The sequence below is a fragment of the Rhineura floridana genome, chromosome 3 (assembly GCF_030035675.1).
Source record: "Rhineura floridana isolate rRhiFlo1 chromosome 3, rRhiFlo1.hap2, whole genome shotgun sequence".
In the NCBI taxonomy this organism is placed as follows: Eukaryota; Metazoa; Chordata; class Lepidosauria; order Squamata; family Rhineuridae; genus Rhineura; species Rhineura floridana.
Genome location: NC_084482.1, coordinates 15,625,039 through 15,647,305, shown reverse-complemented (window position 1 = coordinate 15,647,305; position 22,267 = coordinate 15,625,039). Strand labels below are relative to the sequence as shown.

General features: G+C 43.9%; 1 protein-coding gene across 4 annotated transcripts in view; it reads left to right on the top strand.

Moving 5' to 3' along the window:
- The window catches only part of SPRYD3 (SPRY domain containing 3), a 101,453-nt gene that overhangs the window by 72,145 nt on the left and 7,041 nt on the right, over positions 1-22,267 (top strand). For all 4 annotated transcript variants that reach the window (XM_061614604.1, XM_061614605.1, XM_061614603.1 and 1 more), the window contains exons 7-10: positions 3,643-3,792; positions 6,432-6,489; positions 19,237-19,356; positions 19,989-20,143. In XM_061614604.1, the coding sequence (XP_061470588.1) occupies positions 3,643-3,792; positions 6,432-6,489; positions 19,237-19,356; positions 19,989-20,143 (483 nt within the window). The remainder of the gene's footprint in view (positions 1-3,642; positions 3,793-6,431; positions 6,490-19,236; positions 19,357-19,988; positions 20,144-22,267) is intronic.

The following is a 22,267-nucleotide window of genomic DNA, read 5'->3' as shown; positions in this document are numbered from 1 at the left end:
GAATATACTTCTGAGTTATGTTGTTGTTGTTGTTTTGTTTTAAAGAAAGGATACCAAAACCACCCCTTGAACCTTTAAAACTCATCAGGAAATCTTAATAGCCCCCAGTGACATCCCTCCCCCAAGTCCCAGTAATCCCCTATTAAAGTATGGCTGTGCAAAACATGGACAATGGCCCAGTTGGCAAAACCTTGCTGAATTTGCCCAGTCAAAGGAAGGTACTTTTCAGCTTGGCTACCATTTAAAAAATATCTATTTTAATAATGTTGTGAATTTGGTTTTTATGTTTTGTAAAATGCTTAGAAGACATCTGGACATTAAGGGAATCTTCAGCTGGAAAAGTATGGATACACTTTAACATCTAGGTCTTATTTCATTTTGGAAATGTAGATTATTATTTATTATTATTAATTTATATACCGCTTATTGCCCAGATGTCTTCTAAGCATTTTACAAAACATACACACCAACTGTGCAGCATTGCAACTCTGCACAGCTCTGGTGCAGATGACTTGGTTCTTTGTCCAGTGCTTCATATCCTATAAGAAGATGTATGTACAAGAATGAATACTCTACTAGAAATTTCACTGCCAGTAGCTAAACATGGACCATGAGTGTAGTTGTCTGTTGCTAGTTAGCCAAAGACTGTTGCTCCTTGCCCAGAAAGTTGAATATGACCCAAAAATTGTCCAGTGGCTTGAAGAGATGTAAATGTCAGTAATTAAGACTAGTCATGTAGCAAAGGAATATGCTTATATTTTTATCCAGACCCAAGGTATTTCTAAGAGACACCTTCTTTTAATATGAACAATCTAGAAGGGAAATGCAGTGTTGCTTGCCTCCCCAATCTTCGAGCGGTGAGATTTCAGGGGTCCCTGCGCTCACCCTGGGTTTGGTTTCCTTGGGAAGAAGGTCAGCGGAGACTGTGGTGTCTTTATGAAAGATGGTTTATTTATTTACACACATTCCAACCTGAGCTTAGGATGGAATGGTTCAAGGCATCAGCAGTCCAATATCCAGCTTTCCCATCAGTGTTACAGGAAGCATCCTAAAGCCATGGTGCAGAGAGATAGCCTCTCTGCCTGCCTCCAGTCCCCAGCCTTTCTCCAGACACAACTAAAAACACAAGCCTCTTCTGGGCCCCAGGAGGGGGGGGGAGGATCTCCTGTAGAGTTTCAATGACAAAAAGGTCTTCCTGGCCCATTCACCAGTTGCTGGGCACCTAATAGACCCATTAACAACCTGGCCACTCTATTAACTTAACTGAAGAAACTCATCTGGCCAGCACAGCCAGCCCCTCACCCCAAGGCACAGGATTCCAAATCAGAGGCTGGAAGGGGACTCACAGGGATCATCCATTCCAATCCCCAAACTCACAACAGCAGAATAAGAACATTCATACAGTATCAATAGCCATATCAGACCATGAATGAACTTCCTGTGTTCCCCATCCTTCTTGTTTTAATTGTCACTCCCCTAGTCTAGTTTGACATCTGTTCTTGTTGTTAAATTGCTTTATTTAAATTGGGGGGGAAAGCACTTCAATAAACTATTAATAACAATAATAAAATCTGATGAAACTTGCACAAGAAAATCAATTAAGAGTCATTCTTCCTCCTTCCAAGGATAGATCCTTGTCAGAGTAGGTCACTCCATATGTCGAGCTGCTTCCTGTTGCAGCTGCTTGAAATGTTTGCTTTGTGCTTAGATGGATGAGCGGTTCTCAGAGTCCTACGGCAGCGCGGTGAGTTAGTGGAAAGGGTCAGTGGTTTGCATTTTTTCCATAAGGCTGTAAGAGCCAGGAAAGATTGGTTCAATATGTGATTGTGCTTCATGAGGGGTGTATGTGTGCACGCACACCCGTGCCCTTGGGACTAGGATGCTCCATGCAAATTAGAGTGTGTTTGCAGTAGCTGTTTATCACATCACTGGCTTATTGCTGGAACTACAGCTATAGAATCCCTGGTTGAACAGTGTTAGTTTGATGATAGGACATCCAACAGTGTTTCAGTTGTCTCAGGGGATGCATATGGTTCTGGGGTTCCGGGCAACCATTCTTAAGTCAGCTTTCATTGAAACTTGTATAGATCTATGTGTTAAATTGCTGTAACTTAACAAGGGAGCCAACTGAACTGGATTTTCAGGGCTCAGTTTAGCTCTTTGCCCCTCACCTCACCAGCAGAATAAATTATCCAAAATGAAGACATAAGAAGTCTCTCTGGGGTTACTAAATCTGATAGGTAGAAGCTCAGCGTTGACATTCAGAGACTGTCTAGCTCTCCGGGCAGGCTGAAGTGAAATTCTTCCCTTAATAGCACTTTTGAAAACTTGTGCAGGAAAGTGCCCTTTGTAATCTGTGAATGGTGGTTTGAGGTGTTTGTGTCCGGCAGACAAGGCTTGGATAGCAAAAGAGGAGAGAAGGAGTGCTCATAAGCAGGAACCAGATGGAAAAAGCCCCAAAACTGAATTGGATATATGAATAAATGATTTCAAGTTTCATATATATGTAGTTATATTACAAAATCAATATCAGATACAGTGTAAAGAAGCCCATCCCAATGTCGTAGATTATAACAGCAACATCTGCAAATTAATAAAACAGAGCAATAAATATTCATCCACAAATAGCAATATGATGACCCCCCTGCTTTATATTGCACAGTTCGATGGGAGGTGGTCAGCTACCTTTTTCATAACTCATTTGAACAGATTCTGCAGTCGATATTGGATAAGAAGAAATCAACTTCTCTTGAGTAGTGGCTTAAAAAAAACTGGTAGCTGTTTCAGTTTTTGCAACGATTTCAGAATTAGCTGATCTCCAAAAGTACTGAAGAATCTTGAACACTGGAGACTTGCAAAATAAAACAAGGGCCCCCACTTATTCATTTATTTTGTACTTATACCCTCCCATCCCCAAACGGTCCCAGGACATGTTACAAAAATATCACAATTAAAATAAATGCAACATCCAATTACAATCCATTTGTTGGTCACACATTTACATTGTGAGGAGGAAAATCCTAGGAAAATGCAAAGCCTTTGCTGCTGTCTCTGTAGATGTTTTCCAACTTGTTGAAGAAAAGTGGCCTTGCATGTTTCAGATGCTTATCCACAGAAGCGGACATATGATATTTGCAAGGATAGGATTTTCCAGATTGTGGTTTCACACGTTAATATGTATTTAACTGCTTTTACATGTCTTAAAAGATGCACAGACTGGTTAGCCTATTGTGCAGCCACCCAATATAACTAGTGCTTTTCATAGTCCCTTCTCAATTGCTGGCCAACTTGCTATTGTATTTTCTCCATTCTGTGAAATTAGCTTAGCTGAATGGCACATCTTTCTATAGTTGCTATTATGGATAGTTGTTTGGAAACATGATGCTGCATTCAGGATGATTATCGTAAGTGGTGACTATGTGGTTTCTGTTCCCAGAAGTGAAAATTGCAGATATTCACTGCATCCCTTTAAAAAAAAAAAAAGCAACATCAGAATCTACCAGGGGTGGGGGTTGCTAACAAGTTGGTTGGTGTTAACTTTATGCCTTGCTTGTGATCCTCCTGGATAACCTGACATTGGACTCTGTGGACTGCCAAGTCTGATCTGGACTGTCATTTATTGTGTCATCCTTTTCTCTGCAGCTCCTGGAGTACGTGGGGAAGGGGAAGAGCATAATTGACGTGGGTCTAGCACAAGCCCGGCAGCCCCTCAGCACCAGGAGTCACTATTTTGAAGTAGAGATTGTAGATCCAGGAGAGAAATGCTACATTGCGCTGGGTCTGGCTCGAAAGGTAAAAGATATTTTGGGGAGAAGGGCGTGTGTGTGTGTGTGTGTGTGTGTGTGTGTGTGTGTGAGAGAGAGAGAGAGAGAGAGAGAGAGAGAGAGACCGACAGACCGACCCTCTTCAATTGCAGCTGCTCAGGAGTTTCCTTCCTCTGTGATGCCATTCTGTGTGGCTGTGGGGACTGCATGAGAGTAATGCAGCCACGAAGCTATGACTATTTGCCAGGGTCTTACCAGCATAGTCAGCAACCTTCCTCCTGATTGTATACAGATTGGATGGGAAAGACCCGCTTGGATCAGCCCCATGCATATAGTCATATGTGAAAGTGGTCACAGGAAGCCACCAGGCTGGAACTAGAAAAAGTCTGGGTTCTTATCTCTGTTCAACATATATTCCCAGGAAAGAGCCTTGCTCTTTGCATAACTGAGGGTGGTTGGAATTTGAAAACTTGTGAAAGCAGGTACCTCACTGGGTCCATTTAAACTCAGGGTTTAACTTGGCCAGTTTGAGGCTTCTCCGTGAGGTTGAACAAGACAGTGGCTAATAGAAATCCTCAGTGCAACATGTTGTGGTGCTTGGGATATTACAGCTGCAATGTCAAAGCCATTTCACAGTCTTGGTGTCACGGTCAAAACCCGTAGGTGTGGGGACATTTCCCTGTAAATTCATCCTTAGATCGGCAAAGAAGAGGCCCCAATCTAGCATCCTTTTTTTTAAAGGAAATTCTTCTGTGCAAAAGGTTACCTGATATCAAATAAGTGCTTGGGGTGCTCCTGGCAGTTTCATGTGTTGCCATAGGGCAACAGCTTTGGAGAACTCTGAAGGGCTATAGTTAATCTTCTGGTCCCACCTTGGGATTCTGTGTCTCTTCATGCTGCTTTGTTCTGCACACCTCCGCTGCACTGAGTTGTCTGAGCCAGGCTTTCTTATTGCTGAATTCCAGATAACAAATTAGAAGCAGGCAGGGCTGTACATTGGGGCTGGATTGGCATCTGTCCCTCTTCCTTTCCTGTCTTATGTGGCCATCTGGTTCTGTTGTTTGCCTTAACACATGGTCTGGATTCACGTGGCTGTGTTAGCCTTAGAGGCTGGGCCATTCCATTTCCTCCTCATCTTGCTACAGCAGGATAGCAAATTCCAGCATCCATGTGAGATCCAAACAGAAGAATAACTGGATCAACTTTCTTTCACCCTCCCTTGAGTTCCTGTCCCTACAGGAGTACAACTTGCCCCTAAATGCTCTGGCAATTCTGCATCTGGTGTGTGTATGACCACCAGAAGCTGCTTTGTAGGAGACCTGTGTCCAGGTCAGCTGGAAACTAGGAACTACCTTGCTAAGTCCAAGTCTCAACTGGTAGAGTGTGATGGCAGAAAAATAATATGCAAGACTCCTTGCCTTAGAAAAGTGTTTCCCACACTCCTGACAACTAAAGTACATTCCTTCCCCCCCCCCCCCGGAATTAAAACTGGAGGCACACAGCATTTTTGCACTGGAAACGTTTTGCTTTTAAAGTATCAAATAATAAGAGTTACCTGCTCTCGGAGGAGAGCATTTCTGAATGCATTTCCGAATGGCTCACCGATCTGGGCATGCCTCCTCACTTGTTAGGGTGTCAGCCCAAAACAGTGGCTCACGCAGAGAAGCAATAGGCAGCCTCTTCTGATAGTGGGGAATTCTGCCACTCTCTGCATCAGGAATGCGGAAGACGGACAATCTGCCCCCAGTGGAGGTGTTGAAGCTAGAGCCATAAATCATACAGACGCACAACAAGTAACAGTTTCTTTTCTGGGTGGGCACTTGGGACTCCCAGGACTTCTTTATTTCGGCTGGCATGCTGGTGTGCCCTGGCATGCAGTTTGGCAATGTCTGTCCAAAATTAAGGTGTTTCAAAATGTAACGTCCGCTATTATTGAGTCTTTGAAAACATATCTGCCTCTCCTTGTCTACATATATGTGTGGTTCTCATCTCTTTTAAGAGGTGCAATTTGCTTTTTATTTTATTTTATTGGAGCTGCAAGCCCAGCTAATGCAGATGTGGCATAACTCATTCCTTAGCTGTCTTCATTTCTCTGGAGCTGGAGCTGCTTAAGGCATGTTAGGACCAAATTAGCATCTTCTGCCCAGAGTGCTGTAACTCGGACTAATGTACTTCAGGTGACCAATCTCTTCTGGGAAAAGACAGAGTTGCTGCATCTTACGACATTCTCTATGTTCTAATTTTGGGGAGCAGCACATAAGCCTTATTCCCTTTTTTGAAAGTGTTTGTATCCTGCCATTTGAGTTTTGGCAGCTGCAAGAAGGGCCTTTCTTCCTCCTCCCACTTGTGGCAGTGAAACATTGTGGCTCTAACCCCTGTGGATAAACCTGTCCATGCTGAGTCAGGATTCCCGAGGGCATAGGAATGCACCCCTCTGAGCCCCATCCCTGTCCTTGTGATCACATCCTGGTGCTGGGGGGAGTAAAGGGAACCCTTAGTAGCTTCATAGGAAATGAGCATCGGGATGGGGGAATCAAGCACCTTTTCAGTGGAAATTTCTTTACAGCACAGTACTGACAGCTTTGCACTTTCCTGCCAAATGAATCTTGGGCGATTAAACTATGATGTTGCATCACTTACCCTGTTCTGTTTTTCTCTTGTTCACAGGATTACCCGAAAAATCGGCATCCTGGCTGGAGCAGGGGATCTGTGGCCTACCATGCAGGTAAGTGGGGATTTGCAGTTGCCAAGGGCCAGGCTTAGGGCATAGTGGGAAGAGCAGTTTGGTGGCTAAAGCATGTGTTTAGATTTACATTATTTGGTATCTGCCCTTCCTCCATTTCTCTGAAAATAGAGAACTAGATAGGAAAGTGTCTCGAAATCAGTGGAAATAAAACGTTAAGTAAAAATGGATGAATCTGGCATATTTAAAATAACATCACATCTTCTATATGCCTTCCTGAAAAAGACTGCTATTTTTTTTTGGAGGGCAATTGAAGACTGAAGTAGACAAAGTCAGTAGGGGGAAGAGTTGCACAGCTGTAGTGCCACAGCTGCAAAGACTCTGTTCCTTTTAGCCAGTAGCTTAATATCTGAAAGTTATGAATCACAGAGCAGGATTCTCCAGATTATCTAAGAGGGCAAAGAAGTTTTTTTATGGGATTCAAAATCACCATAAGGCCCTAAGCTGTTTAGGGATTTAAAAGTCTAACATTTGGGGAAGGGCTGTAGCTCAGTGGTAGAGCATCTGCTTTGCATTCAGAAGGTCCCAGGTTCAACCCCTGGCATCTCCAGGTAGGGCTAGGAGAGGGCTGTCAGACAGTACTGAGCTAGATGGACTAGTGGGTCTGATTCAGCATAAGGCAACTTCCTGTGTTCCATTTGAGTTGCCATCAGGCTTCTGTGTAATGCGCATTTCACACTACACAAGCATAGAATTGGAACATTTGAGCTTCTTGACAGCTTTTTTTAAAGCTAGCCCTTTGGGGTGTGAATATGATTTTGAATATGCAGGCAATTCTTGTTGAAATCTCCAGGACTTGCAACGCAGGAGTGTCTTGGAGCTTGAGCAGAACCTGATCAGTTTGGTGATATGGCATCTTGCCCTCCTGACACTTAGTTGAACGACAATAAGTTATGAAAGAAAAGGTGTGCCCAGTTTGCATATTCTATTCAGACTGCAGATTTTGTTTGCCTTTAGTGCAGAATTTGGAGGATCTTAATGCAATATTTGGGGTGACTTCTCCACGCCTCCTAACAGTGCATGCACATCCTAGATATAAAAAAGAACCTCCTTGCTCTCCAGCAAACCTCTGAGTAGTGTACTCAGAACCTCTGTTGTCTGGCAGTACAATGTGGATAACTATCCCAGTCTTTCAAATTAGGTTACAACAGTTAGTCAGCTAATTGTTTAGGTTAATCAATTAAACACCATTTGGTCAATTTAAGAAAGGGTCTTCAGTTCATTGGAACTGCAAAGTGTAAGTTTTAGTACAAGTGTTTACACGCAAAAGAAAGTACTCGGCAGGCACCATCTTTCCAGTTGTGGATAAAAAACAAAGAATGCCTCTTCAAAAAACGGGCTCTGCCATTTTTGTAAGTGCTTGTAAGAACCTTGCACTCTGCAAATGTGAGTAAAACTAGCTTAGGTTGAAATCCTAGTTGCAGAATGATGGCTGACGCTGCAGTCCCACCTCATTTGTTAATTTGTGAACAAACACCAGTGCATATGTAAATAAAATTGATCAACAGACATTTTAAATGACTGATTAAACAAAAATGTATTTAATTGGGTGGCAGTCCTAAAAAGCATAGGCAATTGGTTAAAATCTTTAAATATATCACTTTGGCCTGGCTTTTCTTCTTTGCGGATTTCCCTGTGCATGTTGCCTGCTCCTCTTATAAGCACATTTCTAGGAAGTTTGTGGGGAGTTAGTGTTGGTTAGAAAGGACAGGTCGAGGGAACATCCAGGTTCCTGTTCTTTCAGCAGCCCCATTAAACTAGTTGAAAGAGAGACTTAAGTGACAGATCTGTCTCCAATGTTATTTTGCCCATATCTAATAATGATAAATGGTGTTTCTGAACATGTACAGAAAACATCCCCCTCTCATATCAGAGAAATAAGCCTCACACATCTAGGATTCTGATTTGGTGCACAGTTTTAGATTTTCGTGGTTGTGGAACAACATCCACCACTCAGTGTATGGAGCCAGTGTGTAACACAAAAATTCATGTGGCTTGAATCATGAGGTGGGGAACTTAACCCCTGCCCTACCCAAAATACAATCTCGATGTGAGGGAAAAGGCTTCTAGGCCAGAGGGTTAGACATCCAGACAGGCTTGGTCTGTAGCACTTCTAATAGAAACTAGCTGCTAGGGTATGAATTATTTGGGTAGTGGAGATTTGGTGTAAGGCAGAAGGTAGTGTGCAGTGGGGCTGGGGTCTTGCATCCCTTTGGTGGAAGATCACTTGAGGCTCTGAAGTTAGGCTTGGTGCAAGATATGTCCATACAAATCCTGAAAGTACAATAGTTTCCAAGACATTGTACTTTGAAGATTCAGTTTTCATGGAATCATAGAATCTTGAAGTTGGAAGGGGCCTATAAGGCTATCGAGACCAACCCCCTGCCTAATGCAGGAATCCAAGTTAAGGCATACCTGACAGGTAGCTGTCCAGCTATCTCTCGAATGTCTCCAGTGTTGGAGAGCCCACCACTGGCCTAGGTTCATTCTCTTGTCCTCCATAGACTTGCTGAATAGCCTTGGACAAGTTGTGTTCTGTTAGCCTTGTTTGCATCTGACAGATAGAGAGCTAATAAGGAGTTCCTTCCAGGGTTGTCAAGGAGCATGAGACTAAAATGTTCAAAGGCCTTTGCCTTCTGAAAGTAAATGCTCACCATTTGAAGTGAATTGGGAGAGTGTTCCTTTCCTGGGTGAACAGTCAAGATGGTTTCGACTGCAGATGAGCCACCTATCTAATGTCTTTTAAACATGATGTCATCTTTATGATCACAGTGGTTAAATGGTGAATTTCTGCTTGAAAGAATTCTAATACAAGTTGGTTATTGACCATACAAGTGAGAGATCTTGTGTAATATATCATACCTGATTCTAACAAGACAGGGGAAAAGACTGCACCAGTAAATGCTCATAAAAAATATGCTCGTAAAAATACAAAGCTAGTAAAATTTTTGTATTAACACATTTTGAGCCATATAGACTCTTCCACAGGGAAATTTCTGTCATATGACAAGCTCAGGCCTTGTGCAGACATAAGTTAAACATTATTTGTTTTCTTTTAAAAGTTTTTAAAAAACCCTTAAGTTAATCATTCCATTCTAAAATATTGCATCAGTCCTGCTGGATGATCAGTTTTGCTAAGTATACTGAGTTCTTTGCGAGTGAGGTTTAAGCAGTTATGCTTATAGAGGTGAGACTGAATGTAGTGCAGAGTGTTCCTGTTCAGGGTTCTAGTCAGTTATGTTATTTAGTTATCTTACAAGCCACCCTATAATACATGTTCTTTGTCCGACATACAAGGTAAAGGAATGTTAAAAAACACAGATAAAATACAATTTAAATCAGCGTTGTACTTTACTCTCCTGGTCACCATAGGTGATGAGGGATTCCATCCAAATGATTGTTTCACCCCTCCTTTGGCAGCCTGCTGATGGTGGAGGAAGGTTAGCCCCTTCCTTCACAGCCAGCATGGAAAAGCAGTGGGCTGGCAGAATTGAGAAACCTCTTGGCGGGCTAGTTTTTTAAAAAAATCAGCCTTGTAACTTCTGGCCTTCTACAACACTATTTAACACAGAAAAAGCACAGGTATAAAATCCAACAAATCATTTTGAAACAAGAGCAAGAGAATTTAGAAAACCACAGCATTATGACAACTAAAAAAGAAAGTAAAAGCCATGCCTTCTTCCAGGACACTGCATTCCAATCCACCTCATCTCTAGTTTCCTGTTTCTCCCTCTCCCCTACATCCTCATCAGTTTTTTGGGGGGTGGGGGTTCCCCCCAAAAGCTGCTTTGTATTTCTGCAAACTTTGGGGGTTTCCTCAAACCTTCTGATACTTCCCTGTTGTAAATGGAGGGTCCTGTTTTGACTACATAAGAATCCATACTCAAAGGAGTTTGCTAGCTTCCTATAGGGGCATCTGGTTAGCCACTGTGAGAACTGAATGCTGGACTGGATGGGCCAGAGGGCAGCCAGGTCAAGCCCTGGCCGAGGGCTCCTGTGGTCAGAGGCCCCCTGAAGGGCTTCCATTCCATGATCCGCAGCAGCTGCAGCTCCCAACCCTGCTGCGGATCGCAGAGAGGGAGCTCAGCCCCTTAGGGAAACCTCAGCTGCCATCTTGGTTGATGGCAGGTATGCGCGTACAGCACAGCCAGCATTTACCATAGCGGGAGAGGTAGGTGTGCGTGGGTGCTGTGGGCCCTGGGCAAGCCCAGTCATGTCTGGTGCCGGCCCTGATGGTCCATTAGCCTGATCCAGCAGGGCTCTTCTTATGATATGTTCTTAAGAAGTTTGCTGTTAGTATATAGTATACCTAAAACAGGATTAAGGATTGGATGCAAACCAGGGTACGAAACCACTGCTTTGAAGTGGATTAACAAACTAGTTTGCATCAATCATTTGCACTAATCAAACCTTGGTTAAAGTAGTTTATCCCCCATCTCTGTCCTTTTTGCTTGTCGATGACAAGCAAGTCTCACTGGTGTCTACATGAATGTGCCCCCTGGAGGCAGGGCTTAGCTTGACAAGTCAAACCATGATTTCACTGTATGACTGAGAACTTAATTGGACTTAAGGGAAGCTACCCCATAATGCTCACCCTTGCTAAGCATTTTGTTTGTACTGTATGTGAAAATGTGTTGCCCTGGGGAAGAGTCTCTGTGGTTCAAAATGCATAAGAGAGACTGTATGTTTCTTCAGGCTTTCTATCCTCAGGGAACTCTTGCCTTGTCAATTATGAATTATATGTGATGGTGCACTTTCAGTCCACACAGGATGCAGCCAAGTCCTAGGTGTGAACTCGTGAACTACGGCTATGCTCTAGAACACATTACCATATTTCTTCCCATCCTCCCAGGGTGCACAGTACAGGTCAAAATTGGTAGTGACGGATAAGCTGTCTTTTTGTTTAGCTTATCCACGACTCTTGGCCTTCCCATTAAGGATCTTCCAGCAGTCTTCTGAGAACATAAGAAGAGCCTGCTGGATTAGGCCAGTGGTCCATCTAGTCTAGCATCCTGTTCTCACAGTGGCCTACCAGCTGCCCATGGAAAGCCTGCAAGCAGGACCTGAGTGCAAATAGCACTGTACCAGGTTTCCTGAAGCTGGTATTTGGAAACATAATGCCTCCGACCATGGAAGTAAAGCATAGTCATCATGGCTAATAGCCATTAATAGACTTCTCCTCCATGAATTTGTCTAATCTTCTTTTAAATCTATCCAAGGTGGCCATCACTGCCACTTGTGGGAATGAATTCCATGGTTTAACTATTTATTTATTTATTACATTTATACCCTACCTTTCTTTTCATTATAGAAACCCAAGGCAGCTTACATATGGTTCCCAGGCTGTCTGCCATCCAGGCACTGACCAGACCTGACCCTGCTTAGCTTCAACAGGGAGCTGGCCTCATGTGCCTTCAGACCATAGCCTGGGAACTATGCGCTGTGTGAAGAAGTACTTTCTTTTGTCCTGAATCTTCCAAAAGTCAGCTCCATTGGATGAAAGTAGAGGAATCCTGTGGTTCTTCCAAATGCAGTTCGAAAAGATCTTGTGTAAGGCAAACATTTTGCTTGAACCATTCAGATCCCCCTCCCTGCTCTCTTCTGTTTTAGCCTTATTCTTGGCCTGGCTTCAGCACAGCTGTGAGTGGCTCTTATCCCACCATCACCTTCAGTTCCATTCTTCACCTTGTCCGCATGAATGTTCCATCATTTTGGCTTGGCAATTTTCCTCTTTGTAGATAGTCTTGGTGAGGTTAGTTCCTGCCCTTTTTTTCCAGAGCTTGATGCCAGAGGATGTTTGAGAGTCTGACGGCATTGTTGCCTCCTGTTTTCTTCATGGACCTTGAAACAACTGGGATGTTAGGCAGATGGTAGTGGTTGCAGGTGCATGTTAACATTGGTACCACATGGGCATTTGAAATAACCAGTTTGCACTGGACCTGATAAGCACATGATCCTGCCAAGAGACCCTCCATGGCGCAGAGTGATAAGCGGCGGTAACGCAGCCGAAGCTCTGCTCACGGCCAGAGTTCGATTCCAACGGAAGGAGGAAGTCGATTCTCCGGTAAAAGGGGTCGAGGTCCACTCAGCCTTCCATCCATCCTTGGTTGGTAAAATGAGTACCCGGCATACGCTGGGGGGCAAAGAAAGGCCGGGGAAGGAACTGGCAATCCCACCCCATATATACTGTCTGCCTAGTAAACGTCACAAGACGTCACCCTAGGAGTCGGAAACGACTCGCACTATAAGTGCGGGGACACCTTTACCTTTACTGCCAAGAGATGTGTTTGAATTGGCCACCAGAGGTCCTTTTTGCAATGGCACCTTGGTTATGGAACAGCCTTCCCAGGAAGGTCCGCCTGATACCATCCATATGCTCTTTTTGGTAACTGGTGAAGACCTTTCTGTCATTTTCAATAACTTACGTAGTCTGGCCCTCTCAGTTCTTAAACTGAGTTATTTGTGTGTTTGTTTTGTTTACTCTGTGTTGGTTTTGGTTTTCAGTTTTATTTCGTTTTTAAATTGCCTGTAAGCAGCCCAGAGAACTATGTTATGGGGCAGGATACAAATGCAACAAATAAAATAAAATGTAATAAATACAATAAATACATTGAAATTAGACCCAGGGACAAATCCCGGCTCTGCTATGAACCATGGTTGCCCATTTCTCAAACGTAATGCTAGCAACCCCCACTGGTGGCTGGACGAATGAAGGAAATGTTATCCACTCATGAGCTTATGGTATAGACAGAACTATGCACTGTTTGCACTTGTACAGCACCTAGACTCTTTCACAGTTAGATGATGATGATGATGATGATAATATAATATAATATACTATTTTCCCTTATTAGAACAAAAAAATTGCAAGGAATACATATTTAATTGCAGACAGTGGGAAAAGTGCCTGCATCTGCAAATTTATCCTGCAAATCAGGGCTAAACATTGTATTGCATGTACACTGAGCAAACCATGGTTAAAATAGCTTTCCTGCCTTTCCAGCTTCTTGGATGCAAAGTGACAAGATAGACTTACAGGTGCCTCCATCTACATGTACTCCATGGACAGGACTTGGATTGATAGGACAAATCATGGTTTCGCTATCTATGGGGAATTTTAATCAGGGTTAAGGCAACAAACTATGGTGAAGTTCACACAGGATGCCTTCAATGAGAAAATAATTCCCTGAAAAAGAATCTATATGACTCAAAAAGTGGACTGAATAAACTAGTCTCAGGAAGAGACAAAGAGATATGTAAACATCTTAGAAGTTTAAGTGGTTTACAAATTCCATTAAATAAATGTGGGACACTGACTTGGAAAACCTTATCAAATACCCATTCCTTTCTTCCTTGCTTCTGAGATCTCACCACGCCTAGGGGCTAGAAACTTAAAGAAAATCTGTGATTCTCATGATTTTTAATTCTCCACTTACAGCGATTCCTGCTGTTGTAACAGATGGAGGAATATGCAGAGTTTTTCTTGCTTAGGCTCCTAACTATAAAATAAGACAAAACAGATAAACAATTGGCGCCTCTGGCAACTGTCCACACTTCCTTGAGAAGCCTGTCTCACAATTTGAGAGTTGTTGCTGTAAACCAAAGTAAAAAGATTGCCTGTTTCTCAGATATGGGCTCTGTGGCCAGCTGGCTCAAGCAGATTTGTTTCCTGTGAGAGCCAGAAGCATCCCAGCTTCTCTAGCCTTTACCATCCGCTGCATGCTTTTTCTTCTTTTCAATGGACTCTGGTTTTACTGCTTAGTCTAAGCATGTTGAAGTTGGTGGTGAGAACCCTGAATTTGGTCATACTTCAGGACTTTAACGTTAATGCTGGGGCTTCCTTGCATGGAATGCCCCGTGACTTCATGAGAATGAAGGACAAGCTGGGAGGCAAGGAAGTGACAGGAAAAAGCAATACAGTAATACCTCGCATTAACGTACTCAATGGGACCAGAGCGAGTACGTAAACCGAAAATGTCCTTAAAGTGAAGCAGTACCTTTTAAAACTTTTTTTCCCTCTCGTTCATGCGAAGCCTCAAAGCCCCGCGCTAAAGCCTCTGCTGCTGCGCTGCCGCGCCTCCCAGCTGATCGCGATCGCGCCTCCCAGCTGATTTGCGGTGGTGCGATCACGTCTATTTCCACCCCCACGCGCTAAAGCCTCTGCTGCTGCGCTGCTGCGCCTCTCCCTAACCCTGTAAGTGGTTTGCTAGCTGTGTTTCTGGAGAAATACAGGCATATGGAGCATGTACGTTATGGCGAGGCGACGTTAAGTGAAGTGATGTTAAGCGGGGTATGCCTGTATGTTTTATTACCACTAGCACTACTTAATTTTATGAAGAATGCCTGATGTTTTTCAACTTTAGGCCGTCCTTGGGGCAAAGGCTCTCCATGTGTCACATTCCTCTGCAAGGGTGGTCAACCTGTGACCCTCCAGATGTTGCTGCGCTTTGTTGTTGTTCGTTATGTGCCTCAAGTTGATTATGACTTATGGCAACCCTATGAATCAGTGACCTCGAAGAGCATCTGTCATGAACCACCCTGTTCAGATCTTGTAAGTTCAGGTCTGTGGCTTCCTTTATGGAGTCAATCCATCTCTTGTTGGGTCTTCCTCTTTTTCTACTCCCTTCTGTTTTTCCCAGCATTATTGTCTTTTCTAGTGAATCATGACTTCTTATGATGTGTCCAAAGTATGATAGCCTCAGTTTTAGCTTCTAGTGACAGTTTTGGTTTAATTTGTTCTAACACCCAATTATTTGTCTTTTTTGCAGACCATGGTATCCGCAACGCTCTCCTCCAACACATTTCAAATGAGTTGGACTACAGCTCCCATTATCCCTGACCATTGGCCATGCTAGCTGGGGTTGATGGGAGCTGGAGTCCATCAACTTCTGAAGGTCCAGCTTTCATAGGCATTGGGTTGGCCACTGTGAGAACAGGGTGCTGGACTGGATGGTCCCTTGCCTGATCTAACAGGCTCTGCTTATGCTCTGCTTATGAAGAGACACAGCATCCCCATTCCTGTATCTAGTACAGTAAAAATAACCCACTCAAGAGTATAGCATGTTGTTTAATGTGCTGTTGTTGTACTAGAACAAGATGGGAAACTTCTTTGCTCTGAGGATGACCCATGGCTGAAATGCATTGGACATTCTAGGCAAGGTTCTTGAGAAGATGGTTGCTAACCAGATCCAGGTACTCTTGGAGGAGACAGATTTTCTAGATGCGTTTCAGTCGGGATTCAGGCCTGATTTTGGTACAGAAACTGCCTTGGTCGCCCTGTATGATGACCAGTGTCAGGAGGGTGCAGGGGAGTGTGACTCTGTTGATCCTCCTCGACCTTTCAGCAGCTTTCAATACCATCATCCATGATATCGTTCTTGGGCCACTGTCTGAGTTGGGTGTTGGGGGCACCACATTGTGATGATTCTGCTCCTGTTTGGATAGCTGGCTCCAGAAGGTGGTTCTTGTGGAGCATTGCTCAGCTCCATGCGTTCAGCCCAAAAAAGAGAAAAAAGGAATTTGAAAGTTCTTTGCTTATATACACTAATCACTTCCTGTAGAGATTTAGAGTTCCAGCAATTCAGCTTCATTGGATGTCCCCAGGTTCTAGTGTTGTGTGTGTGTGAGCGAGAAAAACTCCCTACCCACTTTGTCCGCACCATGCATAATTTTATATAATTCTATCATGTCCTATTTGTCTTTTTTCTAAACTAACATGAAGAGTTTATTAGTTTACTATTAGTTTATTAGTTTACTATTAGTTTATTAGTTTACTATTAGTTTATTAGTTTACTAGAGCCAATGAACCAGCCTGACAGGCCTGGCAAATGTTAAACTAGGCCATCCTCTTTCTATACCATTTCCCTGATATCCTGTGTCCCGATTGACTCTCATGTGGGTGTTCTGATTGGTTAAGAAGCCACAGATTACCAACCCCTTCTGTCCAACAGACCAGGACTCCCCCATTGCTGGGACTGCTTTCCTTAGCTCCAGCTGCCCTTTCCTTAATCTTTACTTTGCCAGCAGCAAAAGCGTCTTTGGGTTTAAGATCTCAGCCCCTTTATTGCTTCACTCCTAGAACATGTCTAATTCCTGGTCAGATACTCTGATGGATCGCATTGCTGCTACTGAATAGCCAGGAAAAATAACCTACCTATCAATCTTGGTATAGGGAAGGGTCCTTTGAATTCAGTCTCTCAGTAAGAGTCAGAAGGATGGGAGGTGGAATAAAGATAGGTATGCTGATCCTCCCCTGTACACCTACCTAAAGGTTTCTGCTCAGACCAATGATAACTGAAAATGGCCTGATGTGCATCATACAGTAAGCCAAACTATGGCTTATAAGGGCATTACAAACATGCAGACTCCTGGATGGGGCTCACTGTCACTTCTGCTCCTCTTCGCTCCTTTCTGCTGCTGCACCATGCCGAGTGGTTTAGCATTTCCTCTGAACTGAGACTCGTGGTTAAGCGCTCTCCTCTTTGAGCTGTAGCCAAGGACAAACCTTGGCCTTCCCGAGGAGAGAGCGTAACCACAAGTTCCTGAGCCATTGTGGCCTCTCGTCTACGCATGCGGCAGAATAGGGAGGAGGAATGGGCTGTACCATTTCAGACTGCATGTTGGGGGTTATATCTTTTTTTACGCTTCCCTTTGTTAAAACAAACACAGCTCCCTGCAAGTAGAAAAGCAGTACAGCAGAGAGAGAACCCTCTTGTGCTAGTGGTTGTGGGAGCACTCAAAATAACATTCCCACCTGCAACCTGAAGTCACTCTACCACTTAAGGGTGATTTGTACGTGTAGAACAAAGCAGCCTATATTCTGGAGAGTTTAAAGAAATGCACAGCAATGTTAGCGGGGGTTTATTTAATCTCCACCTCCCCTATAGGACCGGGCCTCCTCCTCCTCCTCCTATGCCCACCTCAGTCCTGTAGGCCTATCCCTCTCCAGCCTGCTGCTGTTTTGATCCCCTTTCCTGTGCCTGCTGAGCAGAGGGGATTCCCTAAAAGGCACTCTTGCTGGCCGGCCTTCATTACTTGAGACACACTCTGGAATGTTTACACAACATTATTCCCAACGTTTCCTTGGCAACATGGGGAAATATTTACTGCCTTTTTACTGAACAAACCTCCCTCCTTCATGGAGACAAAGGACCTTGGCCACGTGCCGGGTGCTCTGGGCGCCTGCATCCGCTGCGTAGCTGAACTTGGAGAGACAAAATGAGTGCCAAGGCCTTTCAAGTGGTCTGTGCCCCCCCCCCTTTTGTTCTTGTCTGCCCAGAGGCAGGGAGCTGCTCTGACCACCAGGTTCTGAACTCATGCCTGGCTTTGATCATGAGTGGCAAATGGTGTGTTTGCCCTCGCTGGCCTGGCAGGGTAGTGTGTCTGATTGAATGAACCAACTTGTTTAGCCCTGGAGGAGGATCGCATGGCGAACAGGCATTATGGGAAACGTCTTCTTTGGCTCCTCAAGCCCTGGGGAGGCGTACTCAGCCATCTTGCCAAATACGCTTTTGGAACTGAAACCAGGCCTGTTTGAAGTTAGGGTTGTTCACAGATCAAGATTTGGCGGTTGTTACCTCAGGGCAGTTCTGAGATGCACAGCCCTGTCTGCAGGAATGAGAAATCCAGGGTTGTTGCTGGCTTGCTGGAACCATTTCTCAGGTACGAAGGTTCTCTTCTGTGATGCTGGATTTTTTAAAATAGTAATAGTTGAATCAAGAAATTCTGATCTCATCAAGAGCTATTTATACTTCTAGCTTACATCTACCTCTGGTTCATCAACATGCAACGATCTGAATTTTGAGTCTTGCTTCAACAATTTCCCACCTCTGGTGGAAAAAAAGATCCTGCATGGCACCTCAGCATTTTCCATTCACGACCCAGTTTTTTAATGGAGAAAAGGGGAAACTTTTACCCTAATGCTCCACCTTGTTTGCTTACCATCCAGTCAGGTTTTCTTCGTGACTTTGGAATAAAATGGCCTAGAAAATAGAGCTAAGCTGAACTTTCGTGTTGGGAGAACCTTTCTTTAAATAGCTAAGGTAATTGCATGAAAATCTTAAGAATTTCTGTGATTTTTGGCCATGTCCTGGATGCTAGTGAGAGCTACGCCAAAGGCCCCAAAGGCTGATCTTTTGAGGTTCCAGAAAACTATGCCTTCCAATAGTTGAGCTGAGTCTAGAGCTCCCAAGCCTGGGGAACAAGAGAGTTATGTAAAACTTGAGCTTGTCTGACCAAGCACTGGGAAGCCTCCAAGTAAGTTGAAACTTCATATCAGGAGTGGGGACCCGTTGGCCTTCCAGATGTTGTTGTTGGACTGCAGCTTTCATCATCCCTAACCATTGGGCCATGGTGGCTGGTGCTGATGGGAGTTGGAGTCCAAGAACTACTGGAGGGCCACAGGTTGTTTACCTCTGCATACATGTGAATGTGCATCACATGCATACATATATAGTCAATATGTCTAATACATGCATACATATATGCTCAATATGTCTCTCTCCCCCCTCCCAAATCTAGCTCAGGTGATGAGGCACAGCTGGAGTGGGCAGCGCAGCTCAGACCGTATCTGTGGTGTCTCCATCTGAGCTCTTGAGCTACCAGTATTTTGCTTTGCTGGTATTGTGGGGGATAACAGGACATCCAGACGTTACAGGCTAGTTGAGGTCTGCATTGTCTTCCAATTTCTTTCCTAGACTGCATCTCTGAGGTGCCTTTTCTCTTTTTCAGATGATGGCAAGATCTTTCACGGGAGTGGAGTGGGGGACCCCTTTGGGCCCCGCTGCTACAAGGGAGACATCATGGGCTGTGGGATCATGTTCCCACGTGACTACATCCTTGACAGTGAAGGTGAGCATCTAAAACTTTGTGAATCATGATCCTATGTAAAGCAAGCAATAAATGCATCACAGTGGATGGCTCTGAGTCATAGGATGCATATAAGAACAGAGTTTGATTTGCCTTGGCAAGTTTCTGCAGGCAATGTGCTGTTGGGGCTACTTCTCTCCCTGGGCTTGGAGGCACTTTTTTAGCTGCCACAGGTGACCAGGCAACTGGCTAATTTATAAATGTGGATTAAACTGTTAGGATGGCACTGTGAAATCACATCTTCGTACTTTCCCAGTCTGGTCCTGCGACTGTGTGTGGTGGCCAATGTTGCCATGTTTGTGAAGTTATCAAGCTGCTCCTTTCACTTTGCGCTCCTTGAGGATTCTGATTGGACAGGGCTTCTGTCACTCTCTTCCCCTAGAAGAGTTCTAAAGGTTCTTTGGTTCAGAAGAGGAATGCTAGACAGAGAAAAGGAGAGGGAAAACAGTGTGCTCACTGTTAAGGTTGAGAGAGAGGAAATGTGCTTAGTGGCTGTAGATCCGAACCACAGATCTGTCCATGGCTGCCAAGCCTACCTGTTAAGGATCTTTCTATAGTGCTTGACTGGTGTGTGTCTCGCTGGAAAAGTTACATGGCTTTGTGGTGCCCTGCAGGTGACAGTGATGACAGCTGTGACACAGTGGCTATCAGGGCCAAGCCACGAGGTGTGAGGAATGTCTTATACCTACACCAGGAAGCTGAAGAGGATGAGGATGAAGAAGAGGATGGGGAGGACATGGAGCAAGAACATGAAGGCAAGAAAGTGGTGGTAAGTGTCAGCGAAGGTTACTGATAAGGCTAGGGTGTGCCGGGTAACATTTTTTTCCTGTGCCAATCAAGGCTGCAACCTCCCTTGAGTCAATTAAAAGCCAGATAAGGTATTTGTTTATAAGTTATGTTAACCAGACAGGACATTGATGGGCCCTGCCAACTCATTATGCTGCCGGCTGGAGAGTTTAAAATCGTAATGAGCTCTCTTGAAGGAACTTAATGTACCCAAATCATTAATTTTTTCTCTCTCTTCTTTCTCTTTCTTTTGATATTGCTGTAATCAGTTGAAATATATGCCATGGCAGGGGGAAGTGGATACAGGTAGGGGATTGATAATAGGAATGTTATAGATAGATAGTTTAGCATAATTCAGACTTCTGGTGATAAGACACACTCATATTTTATACTTCTGAGACAGAAAGGTGTAGTACGCAACTTGTTATTTCATTTTTATGTTATGCTATTTATGTGAAAAATTTGCAAGAAAAAATACTATTTTGAAAAAGTCACATAAGAGAAAACATATAAAATAACAATTAAAATACACAATTGAAGTGGTGGAAACTATCCATTGTTAGGGGATTGTTCCTTTCCCAAGACATAAAATGCTTGAGAAAAGACAAGGGAACAGAGGCTTCCATTTGGAAATGACAAACATGGGCCAGCCTAAGTTCCCTAGAGAGGCCACTCCAGAATGCATGCCACAGCTGAGAGCTCTGCAGGGCACTCTTAGTGATTTGTCAGCTGAGTGAAGGGAGACACAATTGATAGGGCCTCATCTAAGAGCACAAGAAAGTACATAAGGGGGAAAGAAAGGTATGCAGGAACCAGGCCATTTAAAGCTTTAATGGTTATTGATTGAGGCCTCTCTTTACAACAGCCTTCTTCCCCAACCTGGCACCCTCTAGATGTTTTGAACTACATCAGCTCCAGCCACCATAGTCAATGTTCTGAAATAATGGGAGTTGTAATACAGTAAGATCTGGAGGGCACCAGTTTGCAGAAGGGTGCTTTACAGCTGCCATATTACCAATTTTCATTCCTCTTCTGTTCCCCTGATTGTTACCATTCTCACCTCCACTAGATATATGCAGATTTGCTTGATACGAATAATTCAGGTTGCAGAATGAAGGCTTCTTTGCCATATAATTTTGACTGTTTTATTTTCTGGATGTGGGAGGTCCCACAAGCAGGTTCCACTGCTGAGGGAGTAAAACAACAGTATTAGAAGATACAGAATGCACTCACCACCAGTTCTGATTGTGTACCTAAATTCAAGCACAGGAATAACAATGGTATCTGAATTTAGCCTCCTAGAATCTTGACTTTTTTTAAAAAAAACTTTTTTAGTCCTTAATGGTTGTGAGCATCAATGTGTGGCAGTATTTTAGAATCTAAAATGGGGTGGGTGGGGAGTGGAGAGAAAAAGCACACTTCTTAGTGAACTGGGCATGTTTCATTTACTTGCTTCTCCTTGCTTTCTGCAGTGTAGCTGCAGAAAAATTACTTGCATTGAGCAGTTTGCTTAATTCATCTAATTTATGCTGGTCACAGAATCTAATTTTAGAATTGGAGCTGCTTTTTTCTTAGCTCCGCTCCACCCCACCACTACCACCACTGTATGTTTCTGATACATCATGAGGCATTGCTTGCATGCTGTAAGGCCTAGTTTTGTTCCATGAGGGCTAGAAACTTGGTTGTAAAAAGACCACCACCACTCCAAGCAAATGACTCTCAGGATGCTGAATTCTGTGCTTGCTGGCAAGTTCACTTCATTGCTTTTAAAGCATGTGTGCAGAATACACACAACTTTGGAGGATATTGTACCTAGCCTTGCCTGGAAGGTTCAACGAAGAGTATGGTTTCCTGCCACTTTAAATGTCGTATTGAGAGGAGTTAACATTTGCTGTCCTTCATAGCTAATATTGTCATCTTAGCCCACAGTCAGAAGGGAGGGGTTCCCCTAAACTGATCGACAAGAGAGGGGCCCAGCCACCTGCGTCTCCATCTGTTTCATACCTCTACCAAGTACTGTCAAGTGATAGGTTGCAGGCTTATGTAAAGCATCTGGCTTGTTGTTAGTTGCTCTGTTCCCAGTGTGCGCCAGACAGAAAAAGAGTCC